This window comes from Hyaena hyaena, unplaced genomic scaffold, assembly GCF_003009895.1.
Source record: "Hyaena hyaena isolate Hyena2069 unplaced genomic scaffold, ASM300989v1 scaffold_361, whole genome shotgun sequence".
In the NCBI taxonomy this organism is placed as follows: Eukaryota; Metazoa; Chordata; class Mammalia; order Carnivora; family Hyaenidae; genus Hyaena; species Hyaena hyaena.
The window spans coordinates 757,895-776,795 of NW_024080991.1; the positions used below are offsets into that span (position 1 = coordinate 757,895).

Consider the following 18,901-nt stretch of genomic DNA (forward strand, 5'->3'; position numbering starts at 1 on the left):
TCACAAGGCAATGGCTCTCCCCACTCTACTTTGTTTGCCATAAACTGCTGTGGCTTGAGCTGGAGGGTTCTTCTCTACCTTGTCAGAGCATAGGACAGATGGGGCCATGAGGGAGGAGCTCTTTCAGGTTTCTAGCTGAGGCCCGTGGTGGATTCTAACAGGAACTGCTGGCAGGGCTGGTCCACAGAGGGGAAACAGGAACCAGGAATTTCTAAGAGGTTCTCAGAAGTTTTCATAGTGATGCATGAAGTGGGCCTGGTCCTGCCTGTTGATGAGCTGACAGGCCTTCTCTACATTCTTGGTCATTCCTGGAGGGCCACAGCTGAACACCCCAATCTTCCGTACCTGTCAAGTGTGTTGCAGGGAGTGACTATAGAGAGGAGAGGCCTGCAGTCTTAAGATTATCACCCCTTAGGAGGAAGCTGCTTCTCAAGCTTGCTGGAATGACCAAGGCATTGACCCCCAGCTCTGAGGAGGAGGCTTGAGCTAGGAGCAGTCAGGGGTGTGGAGGTTTGAAGGCTTCCTCCAACACTTGACCCCATTGTGGGGCTAGCGTGGGATGGTTCTCCACTCAGATTATAGCTTTAGGGAGCTTGAGGGCTAGGATATCCTGACAGGGGAAGGCCAGGGTCTCAGGACAGGTGGGGATGGGACTGACCTGGGGGTGGACCTCCTGCAGGGACTTGAAGAAGAGCTCAAAGGGGGGGCGGCCAAAGTGGGTGATGGAGCGCAGGCCCGTGAACAGACTCCGGTTCAGCACCTTCTGGAAGTGCCGCTCACAGATGTACTGGGAGAGGGAGGAGAGGAGGAATGTCACAGCCACACACAGCCAGGGGCGGCTCTTAGTCTAGATGGTGGCCCACATACCCACCCTGCCTGGCCGGCCCTGGCCTACCAGCATGGTGGTCCTGAGGTCAAACTTCTCAGCCAGCTGGGTGATGTAGATGTGCACGGACACCAGGTCCTGGCAGTCATTCTCCTCCACCTCCCGGATGATGTCAGCCAGCCACTCAAACTGCCGCTGGGTCCGTGTCACCCAGATGAAGTAGATCTGGGGATGCATTGCTGGAGCTCAGGACTCAGCTCAACTCAAGTTTCTTCCACCCCAGATGCCTTCACCTGAGAGGCTGGAAAGCCTCAGACCACCCACAGACTCCAAATCTCTGGCAGCCCCACAAACCTGATGTAAAGCTTTTAACCAATAGACCCCAGCAGAGATCTTTCTGTCTATACATCCTACCCTCCCTCAAATGTTGAGCATGTGGACAGCTGTGTATGAACAGCCCCAGCAGACTCAGTGCCTAGGGGCCAGGGGCTTTTCCCCATATTACTCCACTGTGATGTGGGGACACATTCAGGCAGTCTGTCCCCATTCTTTCTAAGAATGGAAGAGAGACACTCACCTTCTTACAGAGCATTTGGCTGCCCAATGATGACTTGAAGACCAGGTCTTTGAGGATGGAGGCAAAGGGCGTGACCCCAATGCCCCCTCCCACCAGCACTGACACCTCAAACTTATGCCACTCCTGGTGGCCCTCTCCAAATGGTCCATCGAGGTACAGCTGCCAACCGAAGAAGAAGAGATGAGCCTGGCCTGGCCCCAGCTCTGAGGTTAGAAATGGGTTTAGGCAGGAAGAAGAGGGATATGGGAGCAACATAGCCTCTTCTCAGGGAACCCAGCCTAACCTTGTGCTGGCTGGAGCTTCTAGTCTCAGGGTAGGGGAGAGTAGGGACCCTTTGCCAGTGCTGGAGACCCGAAAGTGGTTCCCAGTGGCAAGCACCTTTGGGTATCTGGCACAGCCGTCACCCACTGGAGGTGAGTAGATCTCCCTGAGGCGAGTGGTCCAGGGCCCCACTGCCCGGATGTGCAGGCTGAGCGTGTCTTCGTGGGGTGCAGAAGTCAGTGTGAATGGGTGATACTCGTTGGTCCCCAGAGTCAGACAGGCGATCCGCACCCACTGTCCTGACTTGTACTCAAAGCCTTGGGGCCGCTGGAATCGCAGGTGGGTCACTCCTGGGGGTCATGGGCAGGCAAGGGCAGGGATCAGAAGGCTTGCTTCTGCCTGAGGACTGGCAGATACTCCAGATGCCCTGTCTTCTCCACACACTTGAAACAGGGAGTGAGCATATGGTTTGAGGAGCTCCTGGGGGTGGGAGTCAGAGGGTCCCCTCTCTCTCTTTCCGGGGTTAAGTTAGAAACCTAAGCAGAGTTAGGTTTCTCTGCTCCTGGTTTCAGCTACTCTCCTCTCCACTCCTTATTCCCACAAAACATTCAGGCCCCTATACTACTATCCTGAATATTGGCCTACAGGTCAAAAGACCTGTTTACCCCAGGGACCATCTCAGTGTTTACCAAACCTCCACCATGTATGAATTACCTTTGGATGGGCCATTTCTGCACACCTCTGCACTATTGTTTATCTAATGTTTTTCTTTAAGTTGACTTACTTTTTCAATATGATTTACCTTGAAAAACTTTGGATCACTCAGATGGGTGGAAAACCAGTACCATATATTGTAAAAGAAGGCACCATATTTTATCAAATTTTAGTTGGATAGTGTTTGGTGTGCTAGACCACAGCTGAGCCTCAGGCTTATTCTTTCTTTGTTTAAAAAAAAAAATTGATTTGCAAGTACCGGAGAGTGCAAAAAGCATAGTAATAACACGCTGAGGTTTTGTCCTTAAGTAATCTCAATGGACATAAAGGTGAAATGAGATTAATTTTCTTACTGTGTTAGTCCTGAAGATTAGATGGTCCCACAACACCTAAAATCATCTTCTGCTAGCCTCTACAGTGGTATGAATCCTCACTTTGGCTAACATAAACTCTCAAAAATAGACTCTCGAGGGGCTACCTGGGTAGCTCAGTCAGTTAGTCAATCGATCAGAGACCAACTCTTGATCTCGTGGTTCGTGGGTTCGAGTCCCACACTGTCAGCGCAGACCCTGCTTGGGATTCTTTCTCTCCCTCTCTCCCTGCCCCTCCCCTACTCATGCTCTCTCTCTCTCTCTCTCTTTCTCTAAATAAACTCTAAAAAAAAATAGACTTTCAAAATCTAAGCCAATTGCTCATCTGAAGGGGGGCTAAGGGATGGCAGGGGGTATATATGGTTCCCTGTTCAGCACCCAGACCACACACAGGGGCGTCTGTTTTGCCCTTAAATGTCTTTTAGCTGCCTCTTCTCATGGTCACGTCTCATCGTTTCCAAGTCCTCCTGGGGACAACACAGCCCTTTCTGGGGCTCTATTTGTATCAGGAAAGCTGCAGGGGTCCCCAACAGATTATCAAAAGCCCTGATGGGGGTCGGGAGGCCTGGGGAGCTGTATCTACATGAGTCAACTCCAATGCCCCCCACCTGGGGTCAGGTTAGGCCTGGTACCTGAAGGTAGCAGATCCGCCTTTACCACGCTGATCTCCACCTTCTTCCGGCTCAGGCTCACCAACTTGTCCCCCCCATAGATTAGTGCCGGGACCAGGAAGTAGATGTGGAAACGGGGCAGCTGGATCAGGCTGAAGCTGCCATGGATGATGAGCTGGAGATGTGACCAGTTAGTACAGCTCAGGCCCACCCAGGACCCTCCCTGCACCTTCTCTTGTCCAGACACTTCCTGCCCAGGCCCAGGGCCGGGGCTGGGTAGATAAAGCTGCTATTGACCTCAGAGGCTGGGATCTCCACTCTCAGGTCCAACTAAGCCTGCTCCCTGCCCCCATTATGATGCTCATCCCTGCCCCCATGGCTAGGCCCTGCCCAGAGAATCCCTCACCAACACGTAGAACAGGATGTAGAAGTGGTGGGTCACCCAGAAGCCCCGGAAGCTACGGCGCCGGAAGTGGTGGGAGGCGAAGACGTACATGATGGCCAGGACCACGAGCAGGAGCACTCCTGTCATACCTGGGGGCAGTGGGAACAGGGTCAGAGAATACTCTTGGGAAGGACCTCAGTGTGGGCTGAGAATACAACAGCGTGCCCCCCATTCTTCCCTCCTTCTCTGAACTCCCTGGTGCCCAGAACAGCTTGCCTGCAGGGGATGCAGCTGGGGCTTGTTCTGGAGACTAGAAAGGGAATCACGACCACTGTACAAATATGTATTCAAGGGAAGATGAAGACAAGCAGCGGTCCTCAGATAGAACCCCCAGGCCCCACATATACCCCCACTTCCTACCTGGGATCGTCTCGAAGAACCACCAGTAGAACTTTTGGGGAAGCTGGGACCTGTAGGGCAAAGGTATATGGAGCTTCTGGCTGGGGCAGGACTGGCTCCCCCACTGTCACACTGTCATGTGATTCTGCTTCTGCCGGCCCTGACTGCTGAGGTTACTGGGCCTCCACTCAGATGGCCAGAGATCCATCCAAGGAACATGGCGCCCAGTCACCCACAGTTTCACCCTCTGCTTTCTTGGCAATTCTTCCTCCTGCACTATCTTGAACTCTCTTACTGCTATTTGCTTCTTTGAGTACTTGGTTCCCATTCTGTAAGTCCCATGGGGGCAAGGGTCCGGGTCTGCTCACTGCTCTAATCCCTGTGCTCAAACAATGCCAGGCATGTAGTAAATACTCAACAAGTATTTGCTGAATGACTGCATGAATCTGGCATGCCTATTCTCTGGTACCTGGATGGTCACATATGATGTACTCCATAAATGTTTGCTCAGTGAATGAATGGTAGGCTAAGATTCCAAGCTCTGTGCTAGCTACGTGTGGGAAAGAGATTCTAATTCATCTCCCAAACATCTTTCTTGGTTAATTATGGCCACTTCCTTCCAGGGCAAGGAAGTCACCTCTCAGCATCCCCAGCAGGGTCTTCACTCTCATTCAGTGAGAGTGGAGTGTTGAGGGTCATCTATTTCTTTTCCATTATATTCTTTGGTCTGCCCCAAATGTCCCATGGGGGAACCTTCCCCAGAACTGACCCATCATTCACAAAGACGTTGGGGAAGATGCAGGCCAACAGGCTGAGGGGGCTGACTGAGAAGATGAAGACATTGACTGCATGGCCAGCACTGTGCAAAACTGAGAGAGACTCTGTTAGAGATGCCACCCAGGGCTGACTCTACCTCCCACCCTGAGGAACAGAGGAGCACGGGGAAGAGAGATGGGAGTCTAAGTAACTCTGGTCTCCTCACTGTTTCCCCCACAGCTAGACCCAGAGAGCTGCAACAATGGGGAGGATGCCCAGGAGCTACGGACTGGCCAGGACAACAGCAGCCATGGCGATCCAGCGATGGAAGTCCACGGCGGCGTCGAAGGGTATGTAGCGGTTGAGGAAGGTCTCTCGCAGGAAGGTGATGAGGTTGCGGCACATGGTGAGCAGGATGTAGGAGAACATGAAGGAGATGCTGGCGGCCGTGCCCCGGGACAGGATGATGCCCACAAAAGTGGTCTCTGCGATGCCCGAGGGTGGTGAGGCAAAGGCATAATCTGGTGAGGGGGTGTGGATGGATCAGCACAGCACAGAGGCCAGGGTCCCGGGCCTGGGTCAGAATGCCTGGGCTCCAGTGGGAAGAGCAGCCAGACAGCTCTCCACTAGCGCTTTCCCACTGCCCACAAGCTGGAACTCTTACAGTAGGCGCGCTCTGCAAACAAGCCAGCACAGATGGCGGAGAAGACCGCCACACACATGATGTGCCGCAGGTAGTTCTCCACAAAGCGCTTGTACTGCCGCAGCTTCTGGGCCAGGAGACCCCGCTGCATCTTCTCCTTCAGTGCTTCTGTGTATAGCCGGGGAGGGGGCACCACTGTCCTGCAGCAAAGGGAGGCAGCTGGCTGTGAGACCAGGGCACCCTGACCTCCCCTAAATGCCACCCCATGAAGGAGACCTGATAACCTGGCAAGGGTAAGTCAGGATTGGCCAAAACAGATGAAGGAAACAGCGTTCAGTAAATAGACTCCTACCCGCTCCCCACCTTTTACCTCTTATCTTTATTTGGTCCATCCACCCACTCCTCTGTCTCCCTCCTACTCCACCTCATCTTCCTCCTGTGTGTTCTGTCCTTCCCTCTTGCTGCTCCCTGAATGGGCCTCGCTGCTGTGCCCAAAGCAGGCAGGAGCCAGAAGACCCCTTACTGCCATGTTGGTATTGCATCTGAGTGCCAGGCCCCTTGCCTGAAGGTTAGGGTGGAGAGATTAGAAGATGTTGAAGAATCATTTGACTCTATGGCCCACCCGTCAGGTCAGGGATGTATGGAATGAGACACAAGATGGTCCCTCTTGTGTCCAGGAAGGGTGGGCAGGGCCCAGAGAGTCTGAGACTTCTCCCCATGGTTCCTTGGGCCTGGTGGTCTGGAAATTACTTACTTTTTGCCAAACCTCTTCTTCAGCCCAGGGCCTCCCAGCTCTGAGGCTTCTAAGGCAGGGAGCCCTAGTTCCTGGGAGCAGGATCTGAGAAAGGGAAAATGGGCCTTATTCTCCCCTTATCTTTACAGCCAGGAGAAGAATCACCACGTCAGAACTTCAGAGGATGGGGATGGATCCTGGGACCCACCCCTGCCATAGAACCTGCCCATAAAACTGGCCAGAGAGAAGCCAGGCAGGAGAAGCGAGGTAGAATGAATGAATACAATGTGGTCATGTTTTACAGAACGATTCTGTCCTGGAGTGGCAGGGAGAGAGCTAGGATCCTGAGCCACATGAGGTGTGGGAAGCAGCTGGAATTTGGGCCAGGATCAATTATGTACTAAGAGCTACTTTCAGAGGGCAAATGTCTGGTCCCAGGGACTGACTTAGCCAGCCCCACTTCCTTCATTTCTCTTCAGGGCACCTGGCCAAGGGGACCTGCCAATGCCTCCATTCCTGCTCACCGTTCCCCAGGTGTCCGAGTGATGAATGAGACTCGACAGCCGATGTTTGGTTTAAAGGTGTCTCCAAAACCTGGAGAGAAGAACAAGAGTCTGCACAGGCTTCCTCACAAGGGCAGAACGATGGGAGCCTGCCCCCCTCTCTTCTCCAGGAAGGCTGCCACGGCACTTGCGAGTGACTTTGTCACGTTCTCATCTCTTGTTACAGCCTTGTTCCCCTCACTGCCCACAGTGGGCACCCATTGTAAACAGGTGCTAACTTGGCATAATTAGAAAAGGGGACAACTTCAGGCAGATGCAGTCCTGCATCCTTTGTATAAAGAAAATAATGTCTCTTCCTCTGACCAGCTACACGCCAGACCAATGTGCATGAGCTTCGTGAGTAGATTTCAGCCCACCCCCTGACCTCTCATTGGGCATGTTTGTGCAGTGCACAGATTGTATAGCTGTATGTGACACCCTTGACTACACGTGCCTGGCTCTATACTAGGCACAAAAGACTTGAAGAGATAACCCAAGTCCTATCTACCAGCAACTCTCTCTTTTTTTTTTAATATTTTTATTTATTTCTAGGAGAGAGAGAAAGAGACAGCGCGAGCAGGGGAGGGTCAGAGAGAGAGGGAGTCACAGACTGAAACAGGCTCCAGGCTCCGAGCTGGCAGTCAGCACAGAGCCCGACGCGGGGCTCGAACCCACGAACCGCGAGATCATGACCCAAGCGAAAGTCGGACGCTTAACCGACTAAGCCACCCAGGCGCCCCAAGCAACTCTCATTTTGAAGACACACCCCTCCCCGATGCCTACCATTTCTCACATACTCACGTACCTCCACCCCCACCTCTGACGCAGAGCTGCGTGAAACGGAGCTCGCTGTCGTGGTCCCGCAGCATGAAGTGGAAATCCTCCCACGTGAGCTCCTCCTTGTCCTGGAAGCCCGACTCCCGGAACATGGACTCCACCACCTCAGTCAGCTGGGCCTTGGACAGGCAGTTGTTGGAGATCTCGATGAAGGACCTGGGGGAGGAGGAGACATACAGCAGTCTGTCATCCAGCAAGGTCAGGTTCAGGCAAGTGCAGGGTGGGGCGGGCCCCAGATTATCTAATGTGGTTACCAGTGACCCAGGAAATGGCACTGAGAAGGTGTTCATCCAGCCTGTAGTTGACATTAAGCTGGGTGGGGTAGCCACAGGTTTGAAATTGAAAGTGACCTTGACCAATTAGAGAAAGCAGCCCTCAAAACTAGAGGGCATTGTAAGGTGGGATCAATGTCCATTTACGGTAGGGACATGTGCAGATGACCATGGGCTTCTTATGTGGCAGGGTCTCTGCCCACTCTCTTGTGTTAATGCATCCCACGCTGCCACTGGCCTCCTCCTCTCATAGTCCAGTGGGGGCACAGAACCCTGGGTGTTGGGGGGGGAGGAGATGTGGCTACAATGGCTGCTGCTTCCTTGTGCCAATGCCACGGGGCACAGGCAGTAGTGTCTCCACACCCAATCTCATAGCACCCAGAGTGGCCATACTCTTTTCTTAGGTTGTGCTTTGGGACAAAAACAAGCCAACCATCCATGTTTGTGTGAATCCGAAAGAAAAAAGACCTGTGTGTGCCTGGCATAGCAAGCCTATTAAAAAAACACATCATCCAAGTGAGACTGGGCCAGATCTACAACTGAGTACAGGAAGAGAAAGTGGATGCTTGGCCCTGGTGGACAGAGACCCTCTCCTAGATCCCTAGAGCCTCACCCAAGTCTGGGCCTGCAATGGCACACCCGGTGAAGGGTGGACTGCAATCAGCTTCACCCTAGTCTTTTAGAAGCCCATGTCCAGTTGCAGTGTCTGGGCTGAAGAGGGATGTGGCAGTTAGGGGGAATGCGGAAAGTAACAGAAAGAAATAAGGTAGAAAAGGTAAAAGACTCTGCAGTTTTATGCATTTTGTTTATTCATTTGCTCATTTATACCACCTGATTCAGTTAAGTATGTATTGAATTCCTGCTATGTGTGAATCACAATGCAGAAGAGGTGGATTTAGTGAGAAACAAAAGAGAAGAGCCCTGTCCTTATGGAGCTGAAGAGGACTTTCACTGTTACCAGAACAGTGTCTTCAGGAATAAGAAGTCTACGCACTCAAAGCTGGTCTTTGTCAGCAGACCACAACCTGCTTAAGAAGCAGGAAGAAAGAAGTGTTGGAATATAGAGGATCTTTCCATGTTTCTTCTTCATGTCCTGGTGATTAATACAGGAAGAGTGACAAAGGTCATCCTTCTTCCATCCATTATTTCAGGGTATAAAGCACAGTGTTAGGTATGGTGTAGAAGAGTTGATAAAGGCATCCAAAAGGAATACTAGACTTTTGGTATTGGTCATATTGGCTTAGTGGTTGTTGTTTGTTTTTAACTAGGGAGGGAGAATTTTCTGGCTGGTGTAGACAGTGCAGATAATAGACCCTCTTGGAGGCAGGGGCCTGGTCAGATAAACTTATGAAGTTAGATGCTCTGAGCATCTAGAATCCAGTATCTAGGCAACTTTTCAAAATAGATGGCCACATAGCCTCCTCATCTAACCCCCTCTGATATGACTTTGTTTCAAACATCAGGGAGTGTCAGAACTGGAAGGGCCCACTCATACCGCATCATGGTGAAGAATTCATCCTTGGAGAGGAAGCCATTTCCATCAAGGTCATACATGGTGAACATCAGGTGGGACTTGTCCTCTGGGGAGCCTGAGAAGAGAAAGGAGGATGGAGGTCATCTCTGTGCTGAAAGACTGCTGGTTCCTGAAGTGGCCCACTCTCCCCCTACCTTTCATGAAGACCACAAGGATGTCCAGAAACTCCCGGAATGACAGGTAGCCATTGCCATCTTTGTCAGCAAGAGAGAACATGGACTCCACAAACATGTCCTGGGGCTTGAGGCCAAGGGACTCAGCAAACTCAGCTCTGCTCAGCTCACAAGTCAGGGCCTCCCGCACCTTCTGTGAGGAGTCCAGGGGCAGGGTCCCTGCGTCTGCCTGGTCGATGTCTAGCACCTGCACTTGGGCAGCAGCAGAGGAAAGGAGAAAAGGAGGTGAGGCCTGGGCTGAACTCAGTTCAGTGACCTTTCACATCTCCTTAAAGTCCAATTCAGAAAGAGTGAGTCCTTGTATCTCTCCTGGTCCTCAGATATACTTTTGACTTGGGCCTCTGAGGAGGTGAATCAGATCTCTCTGGATTTTCTCCCTGGACCCAAGATACACGAGCTTTATATGTTAGGAATGGTGCGAGGTCTATAGATGAAGGGTGGAAATGGGAGAGGACAAAGTTTGGGATTCAAAATGCAAAATGAGAGAGCCTATACCGGGGACAGAGGTGAAGTAGACAGGGGTGGACAGGCAGGAAGAGGCTAGGGATATATTTACTCTCTTGTCAATTTAGACAGGGCTGCCATGTGCCTGATTTGGTCTCTGCGCACTGTGCAAAGATTTTAAAAGTCATATACGTGTAACTACCATTTGTTAAAGGCCTATAATGTACCAAGCACTTGGACTAAATCCTATACATAGAAGAGTGTTTTTCAAACTTCCGAACCCCGTGGAGAGCTTATGGCCCCCAACCCTAGAGTTTCTGATTTACTGGGTTTGGTGGAGAGTATTGGGGATTTATATATATTTTTTTATTTTTATTTTTTTAATTTCTAGGAGAGAGAGAGAGAGACAGCGTGAGCAGGGGAGGGTCAGAGAGAGAGGGAGTCACAGACCGAAACAGGCTCCAGGCTCTGAGCTGGCAGTCAGCACAAAGCCCGACGTGGGGCCTGAACCCACGAACCGCGAGAGCATGACCTAAGCGAAAGTCGGACGCTTAACCGACTAAGCCACCCAGGCGCCCCTGGGGATTTATATTTTTAACAAATTCCCAGGTGAGATGGCTGCTACTGGTCCAGGGGCCATACTTTGAGAACCACTGATGTAGACTATCTCATTAAATCCTCACAACAACCCAAGGTGATAGATCCTATTACTTTTATTTTATTTCATTTCATTTTCTATATGGGGGATATCTGGGAATGCCAATGGCTCCTATTTTAATCACTATTTGACAGATGAAGAAATGGACATACAGAGCAGAGATGGTGTGACCAGCCTAAAGCCATGCAGCTAGTGAGTGGCAACACCACGATTCAATCGACGTTGTCTATCTCCAGCGCACAGACCAGAAACTTAGTTTACCCCATGCAGGATCCTGTCCAGCCCAGCTTCCCTCCAACCCTGGGCCAGGTCTGGTCTTTGAGACACACAATTATGGCACCTGGGCAAAGAGGTGTCTGAAGAAGATCTCCAGGATACACGCCCGCTGCTGCTTGGTCACAGCCCTCCTGAATAGTTCATTCTCTCCCATCTCAGTCACTTCAAGGCCCAGAGTCCACTGCACACAGAAGTCCCGCAGATGCTGGACAAAGGTGCCCCGCTCCTCCTCAGAGTTAAACAGCAGCACCTGGGTTAAAAAAGAGCAAGCCCGTGTCAGTGCTCGGAGCTCTGGCTCTGGTTCAGCCTCACCTCAAAGGACCGTAAGTTGAGGGAAGGTGAGAAAAGCTGCCCCCCAGTGCATCCAAGCTGGAACCAAGTGAGTGGCTCGAGCAGGTCAGAGGGAGGGTCACATGGAGTGTGGGGACAGCTGAAAGGAGAGCCTTTCCCCAGCATCATCTTCACAGGGGAGCTCTGTACGTGAGCTGACAGGCCTTGCTCTGAGAGAGGAGATACAGGAGCATTCCAAGGAGGGGAGGCGGGCTGGCCATACCAGGTCATACTCCTTGGGAATCTTGAGGAGCAGGGTGTGGCGCCCACGGTTGCTGGACAGGATGAGGTTGACCTTCTGTGTGGGCTGCAGCTGGACGGTACGGAGCACAGACAGCCGCCTGTCCAGGACCTGTAGACATCGGTCTGGGAGCAGCTGGATGGTAATGGGATAGCTCTTCTCCCTGGGGCCTGGCCACTCCATCGCTGGGGAAGGGACGATTGGGCAGAGACATTCAGCAGAGGTACCCAGGTCCCTGACCTCAAGCCAATTCCACTCTACCACTCTGAGCAGGCACCCCAAAGCCTGGCTTTCTCCCCACATCTGCAACCTGCTTTTTCTCCCAGGGGCCCTTCTCTGGGCCCCATTTCCCTCCCTCCCCTCAACTCCATCTCACCTGACAGCCCATCTTTGGCTGGTTCCTTCTTCACACTCTCTTTGCCTTTCTTCTGTATCCTCTTGCGCTCTCGGCCCCGGAAATGGGCCACCACCCCAGAGATAAGCAGACTTACTGCAAAGAATCAGAAGGAGCCAATGGGGAGGGGTGCTTCATGCCTGCAGCTTCACTGAGGGTGCTGTCGCCCCTCCCTTCACAAGGTCCCCTGAGCCTGGCTTCGACTGTCGCGAAGAGCTAGTCCCACAGACCAGCAGGTCATGAGGGGCAGGGACAGTATGCGGGCAGGGGGGCAGCCAAGAGGAAAGGGGTAGGTGAAGGTGTGAAGTGCTCACCTAACGGAAGACAGCAGAGAGCCACAATGGTGATGCCAAAACCAGGACCACTGCCTTCGAAGTAGTCAGTCACGGTCAGGGGCACACAGCGGGGCAAGCCTTCAGTTGTGAGCTGCCGAGGCTGAGGGCAGGGCGCACCTGAGGGAGAGGACAGAAGACCTCAAAGTCTGACGATCTCACTCATTGGCCAGGCACCCTTCCCCTCTCTCCTGTAAAGGACCATGCACCCTTCTCCTTCCCAGGCCCACCTCTCTGGAGTTTGTTCCCCTCAAAAAAACCCCTTCCATATCCTGTTCTCAGTACCTACCCCAGTTTGGCCACAGAGTGCAGCCTGCAAAGCAGTCCAGTACTTAATGGGGGAGGCAGCCTAAAGCAGGCTTCCCAGCAGCACACAGAAGAGGCTGCCTGGCACCTGCTTCCCTGGACAGCACCAAGCGACTCTCCCCACCGTTGGTCCTTTCTCTGGTTGCCACTCACCATCATGCCAGATAAAGACATTGGGCTGCAGGGCACTGGGGTCCACATTGGTAACAGCCACTAGCACATCCCAAAAAGTGGTGTTTCTGATTTCTGCAATTTCCTCTTTGGAGAACAGCCTAAGTTGGAGAAAGCCAGGAACTGTTGGGATGAGAAGGGGCTTCCAGCCTCCAGCAATCTTGGGCCCAGGGACTCAGATGAGGAAAGAGACCCAGAGGGATTAAAGAGGAGGTAAGGCCCATGGGAATCCAAGGCCCATGGGGCTGCTTCCAGGCAGGGGGCCTGGGGCTCTGGGCCAAGGTGGAATCTGAGGAGGAGGTTCATGAAGGCCTTACCCATTCTTGGTGTTCTCAAACCAGTAGCGGTCACCATCCCGCAGCCGCACAAACTGGTCAAGGACGATGGCACTGAAGAGGGGCCCGGGGTCCCCGTGGCTCTCCAGGAGCCCCCCAGGGAGCAGCTCCAGCTGGGACAGGTCCTGGTTGTACAGGGCAGCTGTGGCCTCCAGCACCTGGGGTGAGAAATATGTGTGTGTACATGTGTGTATGTGCAAGCGTATGGTGGGGAGGGCAGCCACTACGGCTCCATCCTTTAAACGGGGGACTCCATCAGCTGCTTGGCTTGCTGCTCAGGCCTGAAGGAGCCTACTTTTCCTAGGCAGTCCCCCTCAGGAGGTGGCGAGACTGGTGGGAAGACCCATGTGTCCCTGCCCATGGTGAGAGCACTGCTAGGTGCCTGTGGGCCATATCCAGTGACCACCACCACCCAGTCTATCTGTCCCAGTAATTAGCAGCTTCAAGGTCACCCAATTCATGAGAAAGGACCCTGCAGGAATAGGACAATGGCACCCAACACAGAGGCCACCCTGTAGGGATGGTACAATGTGGTGGTGAGAAACATACTCTGGAATCAGATGACTAAGTTTAAATACTGTCTCTGTGACTGATTTAGCAACCATGTCATTGGTAAAATAAGGATAATGATAGTATCTGCCCTGTAACATTCTTGATATAGATTAAATGAGTTACAAGTGTACAGATCTTAAAACAAGAAAGTTATAGCTGCTATTGCTGTCATTACTATTTCTCACCTGGGGGTTCACATTGAGGTTGATGTCACTCCAGTTCTTTGGGGTCTCCAATCCCAATGCCTTCAGGGCTTGGGTATAGCTGGGCAACCCCATATCTCGGCCACGTTGGATGCTGCTGGCCACGTAGTCTGTGCGGGAGAACTTGCCAGGGCCAGGCCAATAATCTGAGAAAGAGGGAGAACCAGGCTATAGGCTGAATCCTTCTGACCCCTCTTTGCTCAACAGTCTTGAATTAGGTTCTTGGCACTACCCACCCCCAGAACTTCCAACATATGACCTGTGTCCATATCAACCTTGCCTCCAAGTAGGGTCAGTGTTACCATGTATGAACAGGGGAAATTTTTCTGGCAAGAATCTTCCCCTGGGACTCAAGACTGTTCTAGTCACCAAGTAGTAAAGTCCCTGTCCTTTACCAGGATCCTTGGCCTCAAGTCAGGACTGGATGAAAAGCTTTGGAGACCTAACTATCAAGGAGATTGTGGTGTCACCCATCCCCCTACATACACAGACATAGGTTATTTAGAATAAAAACAACATTAAACTTAAACAAGAAAAAGTTACAAGCTTTTTTTCTTCTAATGGCTATTTGTAGTATGCATATCTGTGTTCCTGCATTGTAGGTACCCTAGGGTCTGCCTGTTGATTAACCCAGAGGGGTTCCCAGGCTCCCAAGCCTCTGGACCCTTATCCCATTGAGCTCCCAAGCTCACCCCTTAGATCTTCAACCACTATCCTGTCCTCCAGCTCCGAAATCTGGGAGGCCATTCCCAGCAGCAGGTGATTCACTGCCTGGGCACTGTTCAGATTCGCGTTCTGGAAATAAACAACACATTTGGCCTCTCCCCAAAGCCTGGTACCTGTCGTCCTGAACCATTGTAGCACCTCAAGTCTAAGGGCCCTTGGCTAGTCCTAGACTCCTGAGCTGTTGTCTCCAGATAATTTTCTTAAGTGGTTTTTTTTTCCAAAGCTATTTATTTATTTTGAGAGAAGAGAGAGAGCACAGGAGAAAGGCAGAGAGGGAAGGAGAGGCAGAGAGAGAATTCAAAGCAGGCTCCATGCTGTCAGCACAGAGCCTGATGGCTCAAACTCAGGAATCCTAAGATCATGAGCTGAGCTAAAATCAACAGTAGGACACTTAACCAATTAACCCCCCGGGGCGCCCCACCTTCTGATCACTTTTTCTCTCATCTACTATCTGGAGAAGCAACACCCAAAAAAGCAACTGGAATGGTTGCTTTCCCCAGCCTGTGTGTCAAGACTCACTTTCCCCTGACCCGGACCCCAGGCTGACCTCCCGAATCCAGTAGCTGTTGCAGACCCTAAGAGCTGGGGAGTTGCCGACACCCTGGTTCAGGACCATCTGGAAGTGACAGCTGGCATTTCTGAAATGGGGAATCAAGAATGAGATGAGAGCTCAGGGAAAAGGCTGACATGGGGTTGAGTGGGGTGAGGGACTCAGAAAGGTTTGGGCAGGACGGAGGGCTGAACTTCTTTGAACATAGCAGGGATTTGGCAATGTGTGTGGATTGAAGGTATGGGTTGCTCTTTGTCCACATAGAGTGGGAAGGAAAGGAGCAAAGAGAATAACCCAGCTGCTAGACAAGTCCTGCCCTCAGCAACTAAAGGTCAGCCATCAGGAGGAGTTGTTAAGTTTGAAACTCCTACCCCAGGGTCCTATTTCAGGGTTCCAAATTCTGCTTCTCTTTCCCATTAAACTGTGGAGGTGTATAAAAGGCCCCAGGCTCCCATGGCAGTTGATTCTTCACCTCTGGCAGTGTGCTATGCCTCCTCCACTGCCAGCCTCTCCCTCACCTCATGTAGACGCCAGGAGGCACCATGGTGGAGAAGAACTGCTCAGAGGCCGCCAGGAACTCTGGGGAGATGCTGGGGTCCAGGAAAGAACGGTACCCTGCCCAACAGGGATAATAAGAGAAATTGACTCCCTTATCACATCCTTTCATCACATGCACCTACCTATCTTCTCTCCCCCATGGATCCTGATCTGCCCTTCCCCACCTCCACCCCTGTAGTCTCGGTGTCTCCCTCAACTCCTGTACCTGTATATTCTGGGGGTGTCTTCTGCAGGAAGCTGGGTAGCCACTCATACAGAGCGATGTTCTGAGGGGCAAGAGAAGGCAAAAGGGAGGCAAGTAGAGCAGCCGCCTTGGGAGGGACCCGAGCCCAAGGAAGGCTTCGGTGAGAGATGAGGGTTAGGCAGGGGCGGTCACGACGGAGGGAACTCAGACAGGACAGGTGCAGAGACCCGTCGCCCACAAGGAAAACGGGATGGGAGACGAGGGCGGCTACATAATATCCACAGCAAAGTCTCACGTATAATAGCGCTTTGCCTCCCCATCCTCTTCAGGGTCCACGCCGAGGCGCTAGCCCCAGTTCTGGGGAGCAGTGCCCTCCCGGAAAAGGGCATTGCTGGGGGCTGCCCGTCGGAGGATGGAGGGCTCTGCGCAGCGGGTGAGGGTCGCCAAGGGAAGGGGTGCGGACTGACCTGGTAGGTGGCGATGACCCTCTTGCGCGCGTGCTGGAACAGCTCCTCGTCCCCCCAGCGCGGGTGCTCGCGGGCCAGCCGCTGCGCGCACAGGTTGTGGTAGCGGAACCACAGCAGGCCCAGCGCCTGCAGGAAGGGGTCGCGGTTCCCTCGCTCCGCGCCGAAGGCTGCGCCACGGAGGGAAGCAGGGGAGGAGACGCACGGCCGTGTGACCACCGGGAGCGCGACTTCGCTGCTCCCCGGCCCGGCCCGGCCCGCCCCGCCCCGCCCCGCGCCGCGGCCTCACCATACAGCCCCCGGGGCCCGCGCTGTCCCGTGGCGGGGTCGGGCGCCGTCCACATGAGCAGGGGGCTTTGCGCGTTGCGGGGGAAGGCGGGGTCGGGCCCCGACGCCAGCTGCCCCCCGGAGAAGCTGCGCAGCGCGTCGCTCCACGAGTGCGAGGAGCCATAGATGGCGCTGCCGTCCAGCCAGCCCGTCACCTCGTTGGTCTGCGGGGGCACCGGGAGGGTGAGCCCAGGGGAAGCTGCAGGTGGAGTCGCTGAGGCGGGTTCGGGGGCGCCAGGGCCAGCCGAGCGGCGGTGGGGAGTGGGGGGGTGGGGGGCGGAGGCTTTCCCCCGCGCGGCCCTCCAGGCCCCGACCCCGCGACCCCGCCTGCCTCGTCTCACCAGGTCCCGGGGGTTACTGGGGCTCTGTCCGGTCTCGGGGTCCCAGCGGCTCCTCTGGAAGGGTAGGACCACGTCCCCGCGCTGGTCGGGGTCGAACACCGGGTCCCCGGGAGGGATGTGGATGTTGAGGAACTCGGCGGGGCAGCCAGGTGTCTCCACGCTCACCAGGTCGGACAGCACGTGGTAGCCTGTCCGCAATGGGGGCCAAACTGATGAGAATGGACACTCCCCGTGGGCAGGGAGTGTCGCTTTGTTTCTCAAGAGTCAAAGACATGTTGTAGTACCAGCTCCGGGTCTTTCTTCTAATTTTCAAGTGGGGATATAGTACCGTCTCCACGGAACATTGGTGTGAGAATCCAAAAAAATATAATTAAGATAAGGGCTCCCCCAGACCAATCCCCATCTCCCACCGGATCCTGCCTCCCCCTTTCTCTTTCGGTGGAAAGGGGATATAATCATATGAATAGGAGGGGGGTGGCCGGGGACTCAGCTCCCAAGAGCTTTAATGGAGGTCTAGTGATACTCCTGCGTTTGCAGTAAAGGGTAAGAGAAAGATTAGGGAAGTAAATATCCCTAAATCGACACCCCCAAATCCCCCAAGATAAAAACCGCCTGGAAGTGTAGCTTAGTGAGGAGGAGGAGATGGCTGGGAGTCTTGGGTCAGTCTCCTGTGCCCTTGCAGGGCGTCTCTCGGAGGCGCCAAGTGACTGGTCAACCCCAGTGTTCTCCGACTTTGCTCTCACCAAAGAAGACCCCCAACACTGTGCGGTTGCGGCGGGAGGCCTGCCCGGCTGTGCCCCGCATGGCGGCGTCGCTGAGTCGGCGCGAGTTGGGCAGCAGCGGCTCCCCCAGAGCCTGATAAACGCCATCCGCGTAATTGGCCGGTACCAGGCGCTGCAGTCGGAAGCCTGTGGGAAGGAGGGAGCGGGGTTCTGTCAGGGCACTCCGGCCCCAAAAGCCCACAAATCTCTCTCTACGCCTGTCTCACTGACGAGACCCCTTTCAGTCAGGGTCTCCTGGGCCCGGGAGTGCATAGGAGTTCGCCGCACAGACAGCCGGGCGGCTGGCGGCGCGCTCTCTCCGTCCGCTCTCTCCGCACCAGCCACCCTCCCCCTCCCCCTCCCCGGACCACCGGACGCACCGGCTGCGCCAAGCTCGTGATGCCTCAGGTTGTTGAACCAGCCGTCGTAGCGCTGCACTTCCCAGGACAGTGCAGTTGAGTCCTGGCCGCCTGTGGGGCAGAGAGCGGTCCCCTCAGCACTAGCCTCCCGGCGACCACTCCGGGACCTGGCGGCCTCCGTCCGCGCTTCTCACGCTCACAGAGTGCCCCCAATCCTACCCAAGAGGCGACACCGTCTGGCATTGAAGCTGCGCTAGGAAGTGTCCCATCCTGCTGAGCCGCGCTGTGATCTGACCGATCTTGCAGCTTGCCAGCATCTGTTACTTCCTCCTCCTGCAGGAGGTACCGGGCGACTTCGCTAAGCTAGGGGCACCGGATGCTTACCCGCTGGATCCAGGGATGTAGTCAGCAGAGCTCCCAGGAGCACCACCGCCTCTGGCCTTGCACAGAGCATGCTGACCCTGCTGCCTGGGAAGTGGGAGGTGATCCGTGAGGGACAAGGAGCGAGTGTCCCTCATATCTACAGCCCACACAGCGGGAGGAGGTGCCAGCTGTTTTCACTTCTGGAGCAAACTTCTAGGAGCATCACTAAGGACTCACATCCCCACGTTGCTCTTTTCAGAACATCTGGTAGGCACTGATGCCGGTCCCTACTTTCCACCTAGTGGAAGAATTAACCCTAATCAAAGGAACCCACAGGGCACTAGTCCTCTGAGGTTTGTCAGCCCCAGGCAGAACTTTACCTCCAGCCTTCC

At 53.9% G+C, this 18,901-nt stretch overlaps 1 protein-coding gene across 1 annotated transcript; it reads right to left on the reverse strand.

The window, feature by feature from the left end:
- Positions 1-222: 222 nt before the first annotated feature.
- On the reverse strand, positions 223-18,600 carry DUOX2 (dual oxidase 2). Its single transcript, XM_039250072.1, is given in 33 exon segments — positions 223-345; positions 659-787; positions 896-1,051; positions 1,404-1,562; positions 1,782-2,014; positions 3,382-3,535; positions 3,767-3,894; positions 4,166-4,215; positions 4,914-5,013; positions 5,191-5,421; positions 5,565-5,743; positions 6,298-6,381; positions 6,801-6,870; positions 7,585-7,811; positions 9,423-9,516; positions 9,596-9,821; positions 11,077-11,262; positions 11,566-11,768; positions 11,960-12,073; positions 12,292-12,429; positions 12,769-12,887; positions 13,104-13,279; positions 13,859-14,022; positions 14,569-14,671; positions 15,150-15,240; positions 15,671-15,767; positions 15,916-15,976; positions 16,362-16,528; positions 16,648-16,849; positions 17,027-17,214; positions 17,770-17,934; positions 18,168-18,257; positions 18,531-18,600. Coding segments are annotated over 33 exon segments (4,677 nt in total).
- Positions 18,601-18,901: the final 301 nt, after the last annotated feature.